This window comes from Opisthocomus hoazin, chromosome 4 (assembly GCF_030867145.1).
Source record: "Opisthocomus hoazin isolate bOpiHoa1 chromosome 4, bOpiHoa1.hap1, whole genome shotgun sequence".
Taxonomy (NCBI): domain Eukaryota; kingdom Metazoa; phylum Chordata; class Aves; order Opisthocomiformes; family Opisthocomidae; genus Opisthocomus; species Opisthocomus hoazin.
In genome coordinates this window covers 87,595,591-87,612,542 of record NC_134417.1, presented here as the reverse complement: position 1 = coordinate 87,612,542, position 16,952 = coordinate 87,595,591, and the positions used below count along the sequence as shown (strand labels likewise).

Below are 16,952 nucleotides of genomic sequence, written 5' to 3'. Positions count from 1 at the left end.
GGAATAATAAATTATGAGGACAAATGGCAGAATCATTATCAGTTTCAATATCCAGTCATAAATAGTCTTGTAAGAACACTCATATGATGGTGTTTTATTGCATTAGATATCACTTGCCATTAATTACAGCATGAAACTTTCGTACTTTGATGAAAAGCATTTTAGCCAGCTCAGTTATAAATTTAAAAGAGTCTTAAAACAAAAGTCACCTCAAGTTGTGGTGGTTTTTTTCTCTATAGATCTGGACACAGAACAGCAAGCATTTTAAGCTCAGAATGACACAAAAGCAAGGTTTTATAAAAGCTATTTTATCGCATCCACATTCAGCTTTAGTGCTTAGAGCAAACTAAGAGTACCCACAGCTACTTTTTACAATAACATTGTTGGCAGCTGGATTTCACTGCTACAGATACTTCATAGTTCGTTTGGTTTAGTAGGGGTTTTCTTACTAATGATGAAATGCTGTTATGAATCAACGTGATCTAGTTTATGTTTCTGCCCTGTTTCTTTTGTTTGGCTCATTTCTCCTTCCTTCTGTCGCTGTAACTCACCATGCAGGACAGTTTGCAGGTGGCTGCAGAGCGAGCCTGGGGTCAACAGGAGCTGAGGGATTCGGCCCCTAGAAAATCTGGGAGACCCACGTAGAGAAGTCAACCTCAGCCTAACTTCAGTGGGACTACCCATGGGAGCGAAGCCAAGATCTACATTTTTCAAACAATTGTGCGATCAGTCTTCAAATTTGCAGGCTGAAGGGATTCAGGCTGTGGTAATTGAAGTTGCTGCTCCTGTGGAACAGGGCTTCAGCCCACAGCATTGATCACATCTTGTGTTTATTTGCAAAAGGGATTATTCCACCCTCATGCTGGACATGGGAATCTTACAGACACTGCAGCCAAATCTCCCTGAGACGAGGATTCCGAGCCTCTGCTCAGGTGAACAGCAGTACTTCTATTACTAAATCCTGCAAACACCCATCCATGGACGTACAGTTCCAAACCCAGATGCACAGCACCAGCTGTACTGGCTCCCATAGATTTCTAAGTAGATTTGGTGAAGACGTTTTCCTTTCCTTTCCCAGCTCTCCAGGAGGAATTACAGGTGGCCCAGTATCTAAATTATTCTCATGAGACCTGAGAGACCAAGGTTTGGCTCTTGTCCCGCCAAAGGCTCTTGCTTTGCCCAGGGACAGGGGAAAAGCCCCCAGCTTCTCAGAGGTATGGTGGGAATCTGCTCAAGCTTAAGACAGCTAAGCTTGGGAGTCCAATTCCCACGACAGGCAACGGAGATCTGGTCGCTGCATTCAGCAGTGACTTCTTGTCCTTCACATGCCTGGTAATGGCCCCCAGGAAGATTTACCCTGGAACCTTCCTAGAGACAGAGGTGAAGCTGACCATCTTGCAGTCTCCTTGGATCCTCCTTACTCTCTCTGAGAATGAACTTAACATTAGCCTCTTCCCAGTCACTGGGGACCTTCCACGACCATCGCCACCTTTTAGAGATGATAGAGAGCAGTCTCACAATGACATCAACCAGCTTCTTCCACACCCTCAGTTGCATCCCACCTGGTCCCACGCACCCATGTAGGCCTGTTTTGATGCAGTAGTCCCTAAATTGATCTTCCTTTACTATAGGGACTACGTATATCCCCTAAATTCTGCCACTAGGCACAGAGATAGAGAGACTTGACAGTAGACCTTGGCAGTAATGACAGAGGCAAAGAGCACCTCAGCTTTTTCCATGTCTTTTGTCACTAAGTTGGCCAACCCATTCAGCAGCAGACCAGTATGTTCCCCCGTTTTCCTTTTTCTGGTGATTTAAATATAGAAATCCTTGTTCTTGCCCTTCACACCCCTCACCAGTTTCATCTCACTTTTGACTTGTTGAATTTCATCCATGTCGGACAGTATCTGAGATCTGAGGACAAGTGACATTGCCCAGGACTCATCAGCACCTGTAAAAACAGATGTCATTGTCACAACTCAACTGTTGCTTGAAATGGTGACCATTTGCTTTTTGACACAAAAGTGAGAAACTGAAGAAAAACAGTCTAATTGCTCATTTAAAGAAGCCTGTTCTTTCCCTTCTGCTTAGCCAGTTAAAACCTCATTTGACAATCTGAGAGTTTAGCTCCCAGTGCTCTTGCTTAAAATATAACAGATGGCCTCTAATAAGTAAATTGAAAAGTGCAAATAAGGTTAAAACAATTTTTCTTTATTGAATATCATTAACTTCAAGGCTGTCCACTTTAAAATGCTAATTAAACCTCACTCGCTTCTGCAGGGTTCTAGTGAAGAAAGATTGCCGCGGGGTAAATTCCTCCTGTTTGTAGAGGACTAGCCCAGCAAACCGACAGCAAACTGGGCTGTTACATGTCCCAGGCTTAAGAAGTAGAGTTGGAAGCTTTCAGTTTATTTGTCCCTTCCACACTGGTTCCTTCCCAAAAACCAAACAGTCAAGAAGGAAATTCAAAAGAGGCCAAGTGTGAAAACCCACTCTGTCCACGTGGCAAACAGCGGCTTCTCTAAAGGTCGCTGCTAGTCCAAACCAAATGCAGTTTCCAGCACAGGATTTCTGACACCATGCTATAGCCCTGCAAAACATCATGCTGTGGGTATGGGGCTCGATATTCCTGGCACCACATGCAGCGTACAAGCGGTCTTGCAGTACCTCGACCCCACCTCATTCCCAATTTCCAGTCCAAATTTATTCCCAGCCAGTATATGCCACTTGTTCATGTGCCAGCGTTGTTCTTTGGCTGGAACGCTTTTCCCCTGCTCTTTACCGTCAACCTGAAGGATTTATACTGAACATTGGTATCCCCTCCCAGCTTCCACTTGCTAGGCGAAGCAAGCTAAGCTGTTAAACTCCTCTCCTAGGACAGCCTTTCCCTTCCCCTGATCAACGTGTGAGCCTTTTTCCTCACCTGTTCCAGTTTCAATTCTTCTTTCCTGAGCACAAGAGAGCAGATTTACAAATGCCCTCCCAGGCTAAGTCTTACCAGGGCCTCACGTGAGGTGATGCTCCCATCTCTACTGCAAGGCACAGAAGTAAGCTCAAGGATAACATTCACCTTCTTCATAGCCAGGTCATACTCACAGTTTCTAGTCATCACATAGACAAAAATTGTTAAAATATTTTGCCTCCTTTACCCCTGCTGAAGATTGAGCTGCCAGTCCCATACAGGTCCAAGAGGCACCACAACTCAGCTCATGTCCAGCTAAAAGTGATGAGTGCAAAGCAGCCAGCTGTTTGGACAACAGCCTCAGGATGACAGCACATCACCCGGAGCAGGGAGCTCTGGGTGCCACCTCTGCCTGGTGCATTTGACCCCAGGTCCCAGTTTTCAGGCCAGTGTCGGTAGGCTGGAGGAAGCTCAGGGAAGGAGCGTTTCCATGTCTCCCGCCGTCCTGACTTGCTGTAGAGGAAAAACGCAAGATGCATCAGGCCAGAAGAAATGGAGCCTGCCTGAGTACCTGGGTGCCCTCACCAAGAAATTCCCAAGTCCAGACGCATTCTCCCTCCTCTTCTAAATATGTGACTCTTACTCACCTGAGAAAGTTAATTTACTTTCTCATTTAAAGATTCAGAGTATAAATTACAAAATGCAGAATTTGATAGCAATTACCTGTCCAGTCTCACCTCAGTGATTTATCACCTAGACAATCTGGCTGAACACCAGCAACCCTTACTACAAAATACTCATGCTATAGACAATCCAACACTGCCTGTGCAGTGACTGAGTTACAGCAACATTTCTGGGCCAAGAGAGAAGGGAAAGAGCTTCTTGACATTTACTCTGGCCTTTACACGACGCACTTGCCCCATGGTGGCTCATCTCTTTTGCTGGGGAAGCCCATGAACGATAGGGTTGACTACCAACAGGCAGGGGCAGTTGTTAGCAACACTTGTTTAACTGGTCCGTTTACAAAGCATGTCAAAACCACACACACCACAGATCAAAACAAAAATCTGTATTCTCTGGGCAAACAGCAGAACAAGTCCATGCTGAAAGGCTTTTGGAAGAGTCTGCTGTGCTGCAAACACGGCGAGATGGAATCATATGAAAAACAACGTCCCTATCTTCTGAGCCAAGAGTCACTCTGAGAAAAACAAAAAAAGCTTTCACAGCAAGGGACGTCTTGAAATGCACATTATTTGCGTATTCATCCAGTTGAATTGTCTGACTAAATCCCATATTGGATTAGTTCCATTCAATGTCTTCTCTTCCCTGTGCTTGAGTAGGCATTTCTTCTAACGGACAACAGGGCATGGACCAGAATGATTAGGCTGAGAAATGGAAATTGGGAAAACGTATTGTCGCCTTTCAGCAACATCTTTCTTGATCAAAAGGGTATTTCTGCTATGTGCAACTGTCCTCAAGTAGGGCAGGAACCTAGCAAAGAAATGATACCAGGAGTGACAGGGGAATGTTCCATCCTGGCCTAACAAGCTATGGCAGCAGTGTGAAGAGATGCTCTCAGGAGGTATAAGCTGTGATATTAAAGTTGTGTGAGAATCCTTTGCTTCTTACTTGTTTTCTGCAGCATGTCTTATTTTAAGATAAAAGTCCTCCGTGAAGAAGCAGGTCCACTTCTGCACCAGTATTTATCTGCTCTGCATCAGAGTAGAGGTTTCAGGAGGGTAGTGCATACGTGTCAGTCAGAGAGTAAATATTGTCTCCAAACAGCAAGTTGAACAGACCTTTGTTTTCCCGTGCAACACTTGTCTAAGTCTTAAGGGAGCTGTCTTTCACTGAAGCAGGGTACTGAGCTTGCAGGCATAACACAAACGCCTGAAAGAGTCCAGCTTGAAGGGATAAACACAAGCAAGGGCATGCAACCAAAGAACAAAAAGCAAGCAGGTAAGTAACAAAGCTCCTGGCCCATGTCTGCTGGGTATCTCCACGCAGGTGTATGGAGAGGACTGTCTGAAGGGGGCTGGGGAGGTCAATCTCGTGGATTTGACAGTAACAACACAGCAGCCATGGAACAAGAAAGCTTTCTAGTTGTACAACGGTAACTGGGGACAAATCTTGTCCCCAAAGTTGAGACCAGCTTTCAATCAAGTCTTCAGGAGTTTTGGCACAAGAAGAAAAATCAGCTTTTTCTGTCCTCTTCTCCACACCACTGCCTTTCTACTCAGCAGGGAGAAATGGCTCACTCAAGAGACAAATCAACTGATCTGTTGTAGACATCTGCCATAAGATAAGATGAACAACAGCCAGAAACTCCTCTCCCTTGATTGTAAAAGGAGCCCATATGACAGCAGACACAGATGTCTACACTGGTCAGATGATTCCCACACCTGAGTGACCAAAGACTTCTGTTTGGCTGACGAGATGCTAAAAGAGAAATGACAACCAGATGGGCGCATTACAGAGTACGAAGGCACGATACAACAAATAAAAGCAGAGCTAATCACAGCATCTTAACAAAGAACATATTGCAAATACCTGTCATGTAAAGATCTTAGAGCCAGACACATTGCATGCAGTTAATAATATCCCCAGTTGTTCTAACAATGGGCAGGCCGACGCATCAACGGATGAGGCAACTTCGTGAAAAGCTGGAATCGGAGATCATAGCAGTATCCATACGCAGTGATAGCTGCTCCTTCACCCTCACCCCTCAGGGTATGTGCTTGAAGAACACTGAACGAAATCATTGAGTTCCCACAACCATAGAGACATTCCCAGAAGTCTGGGATCACTGCAGAAGCATCATTCTGTTTCTCAAGGCCAACTTTAAGAAACAACAGAGGAGCAGAAGAACAAGTAAAGCAAAATGACTCTTGGGGCTGGATTTCAGCTGGAGACAAGTTCACTCAGGGAAGCGTCACGTACAAGAAGGTCTTAGCATCCCACAGAAGTGGAAACTGTCAACAAGGCACACCATGTACAAGAAAAGGTCGTATCTGCTGCAGGAGAGGAAAAAAGGGGGGAGGGGGCAGGAAATAATCTAAAAATCTTACATTCTGGTAATGTAAGCTTTGATGACTGAAAGCTAAACCACTTGAGCTGGCTAACCAAGAGGCTTGACCTAGGCTATAATCAAAGCACAGAAGGGGCTGTAACTACTCTGAATATCCCAGTCAAAGATGTCCTACTCACACGCTACAGAGATGTACTCAGAAAAAAGCAGGTTACCAAAAAGATTCACCCTGAGTTCTTTTGCCTTGCACATCACATAGTGATTTTGACATGCACAAAATGAGTGTAAAGTAATAACAGGGTAATATCCTTTGGTGCAGATATAATGTTACACCCAATTTGCACAAAACACTACTAAAATTCCAAGGCACATAGAATCAGTACTACAGTCACCTTTGCAGAAGATTCTTATGGAAAAACTCCGCATGGGACAGTGACCCCCTGGTATCTGAATGACTGTCCACCCACCTGTTTACCATCCCTAGCCACACATTTGCCAATTTCAACCCAATTTAACACGAGCGTTGAGCTCTCACCACAGTCAAAATCCAAGAGGTTACATGAAAAATCAGTGGCTGAGGAGAAGACAAATCCAGATTAGCACCTTTCTGATAGGGAATGGGTTATAATTTGGCCCTGTATTCATGACAAGCACCAACAGCAGACAGTTTAGTTCTCTAAAATGTTACTCTTTTCATCCCTCAGCCCCTAACCTGCACGCAGCCGTCTGGGGACCAAGGTAATAGAAATACAGATAAAACAAAAGATTTGTTGAAAGTTCTGCTTTGGCTTTTTGTGGCTTTAGTTACACATCCTTCACTGCACTGCTCTGTGATCTGTGGTGGTAGCTGCAACTCCAAAGGAAAAGAAAGCTGAAAAACAAAAAGGTCCCACTGGGATCGCACACGGCGGTATTCAGCTCAATTACTTATTAAAGCACCAACAGAGCATAGACTTTTTTTCAGTACATTACTTATTCAATCAGAGCTCCAGCTCTCTCAGACTGATCCCTTAAGAAAAAGCAAACATCTTCCCCTGTTTGTTTCCAGCTGCATCACAAAAGACTTTAAAGACTTTGGGCTGCAAAGAAAACTGTTTGTCTTTGGGTTATGGTACACCGAGAGCTTGTGGGTGAATCCAGTGCAGCTCTGATTGACTGGTGAGGGCACAGGGCCATCGAGCTAAGGAAGCTGCTTGGATTTTTCCATGTAACTCCATGACCCACCCCCAACTTAGAGTGGCTTTGCTTGTGCAGGACAGGAGCTGCAGGTTAGACAGCGATGAACAATCTCCTTGCAGCAATCAAGGTTTTGATTTTGATTTTTTTTCCAGGAGATGAGATCAATTTTCCAGCAGATTAGTCTAGACTGGGAATAGCCCAGCAGGTCTCGAAACACAGAAGCTAACCTTTTGTCTAGACAAGAGGCGGATGCCATGTTGCTCACCTTGAAGAACAGTAAGGTCACCTCTGGGGGAGGGAGGCAATCAACTTCCATGGAGTATGTTGAGGTAGAAGACATTGGCTTGCCTTTAGATTTCTGTTAGCTAAGATGTTAATTAAGTCAGTAACCTCTCTGCTCCAGACAACCAGAATAACAGAAGGTAGACAAGATGGCAAAAACCCCACGTGACTTTGGAAACCAAAGGGCACCAGATCCTTCCATCACTGGAGGCTTTTTTAAAAAAATGTGCCTGTGAGGGCAAGAAGCCTGCAGTTCCTTGGCAGTCTAATGTGCATTCCTGGAAAGACAAAAAGCAAAGGGTGGTGGAAGTCTTACAGCAGCATTTCTTCAAAGGACCTCTCAAGGGGGAGATTTATTGAGTCTTATTCTATCTGACACTAGTCAGTGAACATGTGCAACTTTGGTGAGTTGGAAAAAAAAGAGCTTGTCTATAAATTCTCATACTCCAGACACCATTCCTCAGAGGCCAGCCCTAATAAACCCATCACCACAGCAATACTATAATTCAGTGCTGCTCAACTCCTGGCCCTTCTGAGCCTTGCGTCTGAGTCTTTTCTCAGGGACTCCTGCAGCAAACACACAGAGCATCAGCTACCCTGAGGATGCTAACATGGGACACATCAGAGAGCCCCAAGCCCACCCAACAGTGAAGGAAGTGTTTCCTTCTTCCTACCCAGAGAATAGCTCAGGCCAAGAAAGTAGTTAAATCATGGAGACAATACCCTACTTGCACCACATAACACTTCACTGGGAGCCAGTACATTACCTAGAAGCTCTATAATGTGCTGAGCTGGGACACGTAAGCTTTAACCTTCTTCAGCTGAGTAAGAAATTGAACCCCAGTCTCCCATTTCACAGGCAAACAAAGCCACAAAGCTACAAGAGACATTAGTCTTTTCACTCTGGTAAGCCAAATGAGCTACTCAAGAAATTGTCACCAAAACTGCACAAAGCTAAAACGCCTCTCTGAATCCCTTCCCTGTGTGGTTAACCTTGATGTCAAACCAGTAACCAGGCAGAATTAAAGACTAATGATGATGGTAATGCTGCTTAAACTAGTAGGCATTGTTCAACTTGCATTAATAAATCCTTCTGTACCTCTCTACAGCCTTGCTCAATGACAAAGCAACTGCTGACGGTGGAGGCCTGTGAGAAGTATTATATGTTTTATCACTGTACCTTGGGACCCAGAATAATAAGCACATAAAAGAGATAGATGTGTATTTGTAATGCCACCTTTTAAAGCAATTGCTTAAAAGAAGCCTGCTTTAGAAACTCGGAAATGTAATTCTTGACCTTCCTGAGTAATCAGGCTAATATCAAGAGAAGTTATAATTATCCAGTTGTGAACAAAAAAAGGCACTGTTCGTACTCGGAAATGAAGTGCTTAAGGGGAAAGCAAAGGAGGAATGTGCCCATTTCCATGCCACTCTGGAGGTGAGTCCTGGCACAGGGTTCCCGTCCTCACCGCAGAGATGCAGCAGGGATGGGGCAAGCGCTCCTAGGTCACTGTTACATGAAGAATACGAATCCGAGTCACCCAGCTCCAGCAGGGACACAATCCAGCTCTCAAATACTCAATAAAGAGCTTCTCTGCTCCCTACAATTCCACGGTTTATTCCCTAGGCACATTACAACTTCTACAAGAAGGGAAGAAAGGCTTCAGTCACTTTCATTAAACAAGTCTGCTTTATTCCCAGAAGAAATTTTATCCTAAGGGGAAGATACCGGCCCTGCAGAATGGTGCTGTAAAGCGTTCCCGCTTGCACAGGGTGATTTAGGATGTTCATTCAAAATCTGTGACTTCCACATGTCCCTGCAGAAAGTTCTCTTGTATTTTCTCTAAGCTTTTCTCACCCAGAGTCTACTTCATCTGGACTAAACCATCTGAAGTGGAGAGTAGCGACAGAGCAAGACAGTCACCAGTTCTGCTCAGGGTCTCCACGAAACAAATGGGGTATTCGTGGTATAAAAAAAAACCCAAACAGTCACCTTCGTGCCTTGTTGGGAGCAGAGCCCTACTTCTGCACTCACACTCAGCACGACACAAAGAATTTCATAGCCATGACACCTGAAGGAAGAAAGGAAAACAGTATAACCCCAAACCACTGTGCAGATGAACTGACTCTGCTTTCTGAAACAGACAGGAAACCTATCAAATTTCCCACGTTTGCTCCCTTGTTTTCTTTCTTACAAAACTGATGTCAGGCAAAACATTGTGCAGCACTGCCTGTATCACGTAAGGCCTCTGTGCTCTCCACAATTTATAAAATCCAGCCACATCATGTTTTATCACACAACACTTTCCATAGTGTCATGTAGCAAGAATTCCCCTTGTCTGAGGATCCTAGGGAGTCTTTAAGAACTTTAATCAGCCTTCACACCACAAATCTCCACATATTAAAGGAAGACATGACTAAGTCAGTGTGCTTACGCTTTCTGTTGGATTCAAGTAGGCAAAGACATAAACATCGACAAGTCACAGACTTACAGAAAGATATTTTCAAAAGATTTAAGTAGGACAAGTTGTGGAATCAAGACACCGTGCTAGATAGGTAGACAGAAAGGCCGGCATGCTAAACACGTGGAATCAAAGCTGACAGAGATGGGTAGCGTGATGCACATATACACGGTACACGCCTTTGTCATCCAGCTATTCCAAAACAGCAAGCAGGATCTGAAAAGTACCCAAGAAAAACTGAAGTCACAAACACACAGAACAATATGATGCTTTTTAATCAGGTTTTCAATCACAAAGTAATTTTTCCACCAACCCCCTCAAACCCAGACATTTAAAAATTATTTGTCTACCAAGAGGAACAAAATGATTTAAATGACTCCAGTAAATTCTGAGCAAATCTCTTCTGATCTTCTCCTTGGGAGTCCACTCTTCAGCCAACTTATAAATTTTATTTGCTCCTATTTTGCAAGACAAGAAGAGGTTGGGTTGTAGATAACCTTCTGTTCGAGCTCAGCATATCTTTTCAGCAGTGGACGATAGAGCTAAAGAGAAAACAGGAAACACATATGTCTAGGTTGAATAAATATTTTTTTAAATCACGCTGCAATTAAAAACATCTTCAGATCTGGAAAATTCAGCATCTTCACAGGTACCTGAAGGTTTGGGGTTTTTTTTTTCCCCAATTTGCACAAGAAAATGCTGCACAGTCTTCCTTCTTCAAATGTCACAGTCCTTTTTACCTTCTCCTTTACAGCTTAATTTTACGACACACACAGGTTGTTCTTATTGCGGCTGCGTTCTTGCTATAAGCAGAAGTCATTACTTCCAGAGGAAGCAGCTCTGCTAAAGTCACCTCTCCCGGTCTGACGTGCCCCCTCGGTAATAGCTGTCCTAATCAGCCAGGCAGAACTCCTGTCCTTGCCTCCCTGCAATCCCCAGGACGGATCACCGCCTCCGTCCCTCCTCTGCCTTGCTCGTAAGCACGCTGCCATCCCCTAGCACAGTCAAACACCTCTGGCAGAAAGGTCCTCCTTGGCCAATATGCTGACCAGGGTCTTCTAAAATACACTTCACACTCCCTCTCCCACTCCTCTCATAGTCCCAAATCTATTTGAGTTTCTTCTCTCCTTCACATTTTTCACAACTTCGACTTGTCCCATCTACAGTCTGCTCCATGGCCAGGCTCCTCGCTCCCTGAGCCCAGGCCCAGGGGGACAAACGGAGACAGAGCTTCCTTCCACATCTACACCGAGTATCTGAGTAGCTTTTTTGTATTTCCCTAGCTAGAATTCTCCAGGAATTTTTAGACCCAGAATTGCTACAAACGTAAAAAGAAGAATCAAGACTCAAACGTATTCGAAACCCCAGATTCAAACACACTCTATGCTTTTGGATATGAGCGAGATCCATGTTGGTATTTTTTTTATTTGTTACCTTTTTTTTTCCTCTTTGCTTCAAATTCATTACAGGACATATCACAGACGATGACCTGCTTGTATGTGACCAGGTTACACAGCAGAAAGCCTGAACCAGAGCCCAGCCCTATGGCTGGCTCCAACCCAAAACTGTACTTCATCTAGATCTTGGAGATACACCTTCTTCCTTATCTCCTCTTTCTGGTTTTAACAGTCCATCTAATAAAATCAGTAGTTTGACATGCCATACCAGCACAGCTTCACTCATTTGCTGGCTCGAGCACAAAGAAGGGACTGCCAGGAGCCAGTGTGGGGTCTGGTAGAGGCTTGAGCAGTCCTCAGAAGGATGCCACCAGGTCAACCCCTGTGCAATGAATCCTAGGGGCCGCCAGTCTAGTCTACAAGCCCTCTGCACTGATGTTATTCATAATCAGGGCAGTCTCGCTCCTGGCTCCAGGTTCAGAGAGGTTATAGAGCCATAATGAATCATACCCAGTAAACTGAATTACTGCTCTCATCAATAAGTGAGATCCAGCAGTTCAATGCATTTTATCCTCTTCCAGATAAGAGCCACAGCCAACAACAGTATATGCATGAAAAATTCAAGAGGACGATGTTTCAAGTGTAAACCATGAGGCCGTAGGAAGAGACAGGGTTCTTCTTGCACAGTTTTATGTACAGTTCTGCAGCAGCCTCAGTCTGTAACAGTCACACTTTCTCAGATGAAAAAAAAAAAAAAAAAACATCAAGACTTTGCACAGTTTTCTCATCTAGGAAATAAAGAATTAGTGTGTTTTGCTCTTGTGTTTCAGCTGATGGCAAAAATATCCAGTTTCTGGGTTTCCCTCTTCCTGAAAGACAGTTTCAGTCTGACCAGTGAAACCTAGATTTATCTCTTCATTCCCCCTTCCACCTTCCGCTATGGCAGGTTAGAGTGACTTCATGGACCCATTCTGCAGAAGGAGCCTATTTTGACCAACACCTCCCTTTTACCAACCAGATGTTACAGAAGTTAAAAGGCTTTCCTACAACAGGTTAAGTATGTGAAGGGGAAGAAGAGAAGGAGCACCTACAGCAAATGGCAGGACACACTGTTCGCTAGCCAAGGCCTCATCAGGACAGTTTTTAAACCCATCTCACAGAGACCGAGTCTCACAGTGTCTTTGACTTTCACCAGTTAAAACAGAAAAAGCTACTCACTCCTACCTCTGCAACAGACTCGTTCAGTGACACCGGGTGAGTCATTTAACATGTATGTGCCCCAGCTCCTCTTCTCCACAGGACAGCGATACTGAGATCCATGGAGAATTATGCAGATTTACGGGGTTAGAAAATAAAACACACCACTGTCACGAAATGCCAAATGACTCAGCATGGTATTTTTAACTGACTACTTGAGGGCCTTGGGGGGTTCACTGAAGTACATGTATATATTTTTTTCATGTTCCCATTATTGCTCCCATCTCTGCTAAATACGCACATCAGAGTAAACACAATATTGAGCAGGCAACTATGGCTATGCTGGGAGTATCAGTACGTCAAAGGAAAACAGCTCCTTTATTCACTGAAGCATCTATAATCAAGCCTCGCTATCTCTTACTTGGCTATTCTGTAAATTTGATAAACCCTAGGTGCTTCTCAGCAAAGCTTCAGCACAACAGAGCTGCGTTGGTAAGTGAGCTCAGCCACTGAGGAAGCAGGCTCCATATTACTTACCCAGCAGTATTTTTACAAAATACACAACAGCACAATTACCAGAAAGCTGGGAGGTACTATTGTTAATACATCACTCTAAATTAAAATGTGTCAAAATAAATGAACAACTGCATTTACTGATACAGTTTCTTTTCCTGTTTATTGGACTTAAGCACTTAGCTTGCTAATTGAGAAAATTCAGGCATTTGAAATAAGCTTCCCAGCCATTAGTGTAAATGAATGCTGCATTATGGACCATCTGAAAAAAAATGCAAACAAAAAAATAAGAAATTCCTAGTAGTCTATTCCTGTTCATTTTGGGTAAAAAGCAGCGCAGTTCAGAGGGCTAAGCCAAAGTCTTAAAATCCTATTTCTTGGGGAATTTGGCTGTAATACCACCAGTACATCATGGCTGACAAGCGCAGCAGTACTACAAGCTTTTCACAAGCAGTATTTTACACACCAGCTTGACACCAGCTGAAGTCTGGGGCCACAGCAGTGCAGCTCCCATGAAGTACGGAGAAGAAAAGCCAAACTGCACCGACTGAGAACCTGGCCTGAGTGTGCACGCAGTTGTGTCTGTGAAAGGTGCTTCTCCACGTCTGCTGCGACTGAACTGCCTCCACTGAACCTCGGGCAACTCCTCCTAAGCGATTCCAGGAGCCTTTTTCCTGAGGCAATTATATAGATTTATTTTTATAATTGAGGTCCAAAGGGAATAAAGAACTCTCAATGATGCATAAAAACTCAAGAACATAAATTCCCTCTCTGTCGTAGCCTCAAACCTAATATATCAGACCATGATATTTAACAAAAGTAATTACATGTATCACAACATGAACCTTATTATTGTCCATAATTTAATTGTCCTTGCTATATTATAGCCTCTTCTCCTGCTTATCTCTATAGCCTACTCTACAACATTAGCTGTACTCTGATGGCTTCATTTACAAACCCTAAACTTCTCTCCTGGGACCATTTGGCCACACTCTGACAGTCCCACAAATAACTAAGAAAATGTTAATGATAAATATTGCATTACAACAGAGAATAACTTAACCTGGCCTCCCTGGAAAATGCATTCAATAAATGTTACCCTGCTCTCTAGTCCAAATCAAATATGTCATCCTCAGACAATATCTCACCATGGTACCAGCCTACGAACTCAGCAGAGCTTTTACTGTTGCTTTGTACAATATCTGGGACAACGGGACATTGTCCCTGCCACCCTCCAAAAGCAACACCAGCTACAAATTATCGCTACAAGTGTCAATCCACATGGATCCCTCTATCTCCTGCAATGTTACGTCAGCCAATGATTGGAGCAATTCAAAATTTACAAATTACAAAGATGATGCTGATGATTATCCAATTTTCATATACCCGAGTACATTTAACCTACCCTGAATAGACTAAAATTAATCAGACTCTCACAAACACTTGTAACTTTTGATAGGTTCATTTTTTTTTAAAACTGAACTTGAATTACTCAAAGATATTTGCTTAAGAAATCAAGAGATACAGATGTTTCATTTTTACATCATAGCAGTTTTTCACCTTTCTTAACACAGAAAGAATATTCTTAAAGCAGAAAGAATATGGCAGTGTCCTGAAATACTCTGAAGACTCCTCCAAGGAACCGCACCTCCAACTGTCACTTTATTTACTCCAGATATTCCTTCTGCAAGCCTTTCTTAACCAGTTTAACAAGCTAAAAAAAAATTACTGGCTACACAAATCACCTTAATCAAACTCCCATTAATACATATTATCATATTTTTGTGGTTGTATTATTATTAGCTGCTTTGCACTAAATTACCAACCTAAACCAACCCTAGAAAAACAACCTCCCCCTCCCAAAATCTAACTCAACAAAAATATAATTATTTTAAATCAATAAACAGATCATTATAACCTTCCTGGGTAATAGGGTCACTTCTATAAATCCACCTACTTACAAGGCAATTCACCAAAGTCAAGAAAACCTATAAGGTCTACATTTTCCCTTCTTGAGTTTTTGCAGAATTAATACATCTCAGCAGAGTCAATAATGCAATCAAAAATTACACGTCCAGAGGTAGCAAACTGCACTACACCTTCTGCCTACAAAACCCTACACAACGATATTACGGTAAATCTGACAATACATCATAGGCACATGGCTTGTATAAACACAAGTGACCAACTCCAGATAATGATGTTCCTTCTCATGCTTTTTTGCTTAATTAACCAACTAGCCAACCATCTCTGTTTTAACAGATTACTAAAATAGAGCTGAATTCTAATGCCAGAATAATAGATACCTTCTGTCTGTTAACATATATTTATTGCTCTAGAATCTCCTGATTATTTCTGTCATGCTTAGTGGTTCTGATCAATCTTTTTCCTTGGGGGGATGAGGAGGCTCCAGAGAGGTGAGCTGACTCTAATTTTTGCTGTTTTGAAAACAGAGGAGAAGAATTCATTGGGTTAACCCACAGATGACTGACTTCAGCTAGCCTGGCTGAGTAAGTGACCAAAGACTATCACCGTGACGGATTCCACCAGAATACCTTATGACCTGTTTGGGTCTTGACAGAATTAGAAACAAGCTCAAGTTGGGTGAGCCCCCACGCCCTACAAATATACTGCGAAATCAGGTTCAACTACAAGACTCAGGGTCATAGCCAAAGAGAGGGATTTATTCTCTTTCAGATGGTCTCTTCCAGTAAGGCTGGTCTGCTACAGGATAAAGTCACATTTCTGCCAGACAAGTTGCAACTTACAGGACCTCAGTTTCCACTAACTACTAACTCATCACAAGCTCTATGTCTCCCATCTTGCGACTTTATTTTACCTGCCCATCAGCTTAATCGAACCAGAAGAGCTATTTTGCATGCCCTGCTTTTCCTTTCTGAAATCACTTTCATGATCACAAACAATCCTTCAGCAACCGAAGAAACACTTCTTGCATTTTTGGTTCCTGGAAAGTCCTACTGCTGCACAAGCCTTAGCAATGAAGCTACATCAAACTGCAGTTTGACCTCTGTCTGTAAGAGGTTTTCATCCCTTCAATGATCTAACACATGTTGCCTCCAACCTATACCAGAAAGAACGGATGAAACCAGAGCAGATTGCTGTGTTATGACCTGTTTTTCTCCATCCTGCCAAGATTTAGCCGTAGCTGTCCAAAAAAAATGCAGGGAAATGGTCCAGGGAATTTCACATTGGTTAGCCAGACGCTTTCAGAAGAGCTCCTCAGTGAGACAGAACTTAACCTCAGGATGACTTTGAAGTTTATAAAAAGAACCGTCATTTAAGCGAAAGCCTCTAACCTCAACAGAATGAAATTGGATGGACAGGGAGATGCAGCACTGTAAAAAACAGAATCAAACTGACTCATCACATTATGAATTTTTACTGCACTGTTCATGCTAACACACTGTATTACTGACAGGCCCTCTGGCTTTCTGCAGTTTCACAGCCATGAAACTAGCCAGGGAATCCACCATCAACTGCAAAATTATAAGACAGGAAGAAAAAAAAAATGATGTGGAATATGTAATTGCAAGAAGCTGCTTTTAAGGGAATGAAGCTGGCAAGCTAAGCTAACGCGTAGGAATGGTTATTCCTTTACACGCTGCTCAGCCACTACCTTCTCTATCGTTCACTCCTATCTACTGGGGCAATAATTCACTGCTGTACATCATTTAAAACTAATAAAAAGATGTGCTATGAGAGCCAGGTCTAACCAAGTGGAAAAGGAGAAGCAAAGTATCGAGAGGGAGATAATTAACTCTTTTAGCTTCCAGGCCATTTTATGCAGACAGTAAAATAGAACGAGGTAAATGAATTCCCCCCGGACCCTTCCAGTTCGGTTAGCTCGGCCCCCGCGGGGGTACCAGGTGCTTGCTGCTCTCGCAAGGCCCCTGTGAGTGACAGCTGTATTCCCTGCCCTGGAGTTTTCTAGCTGAAGCAGCACCAGGGGGTCAAAAGCAGGTCTCGAGCCC

The 16,952-nt window shown here is 43.3% G+C and overlaps 1 protein-coding gene across 3 annotated transcripts in view; it reads right to left on the bottom strand.

Moving 5' to 3' along the window:
- Positions 1-10,109: 10,109 nt before the first annotated feature.
- The window catches only part of XYLB (xylulokinase), an 87,051-nt gene continuing 80,208 nt past the window's right edge, over positions 10,110-16,952 (bottom strand). For 2 of the 3 annotated variants that reach the window (XM_075419827.1, XM_075419826.1), the window contains 2 exons: positions 12,475-12,559; positions 10,110-10,395 (listed from right to left, as the gene is read on the bottom strand). In XM_075419827.1, the coding sequence (XP_075275942.1) occupies positions 10,364-10,395; positions 12,475-12,559 (117 nt within the window). In that variant the 3' untranslated portion in view covers positions 10,110-10,363. The remainder of the gene's footprint in view (positions 10,396-12,474; positions 12,560-16,952) is intronic. The other variant, XM_075419825.1, reaches the window with a different exon arrangement.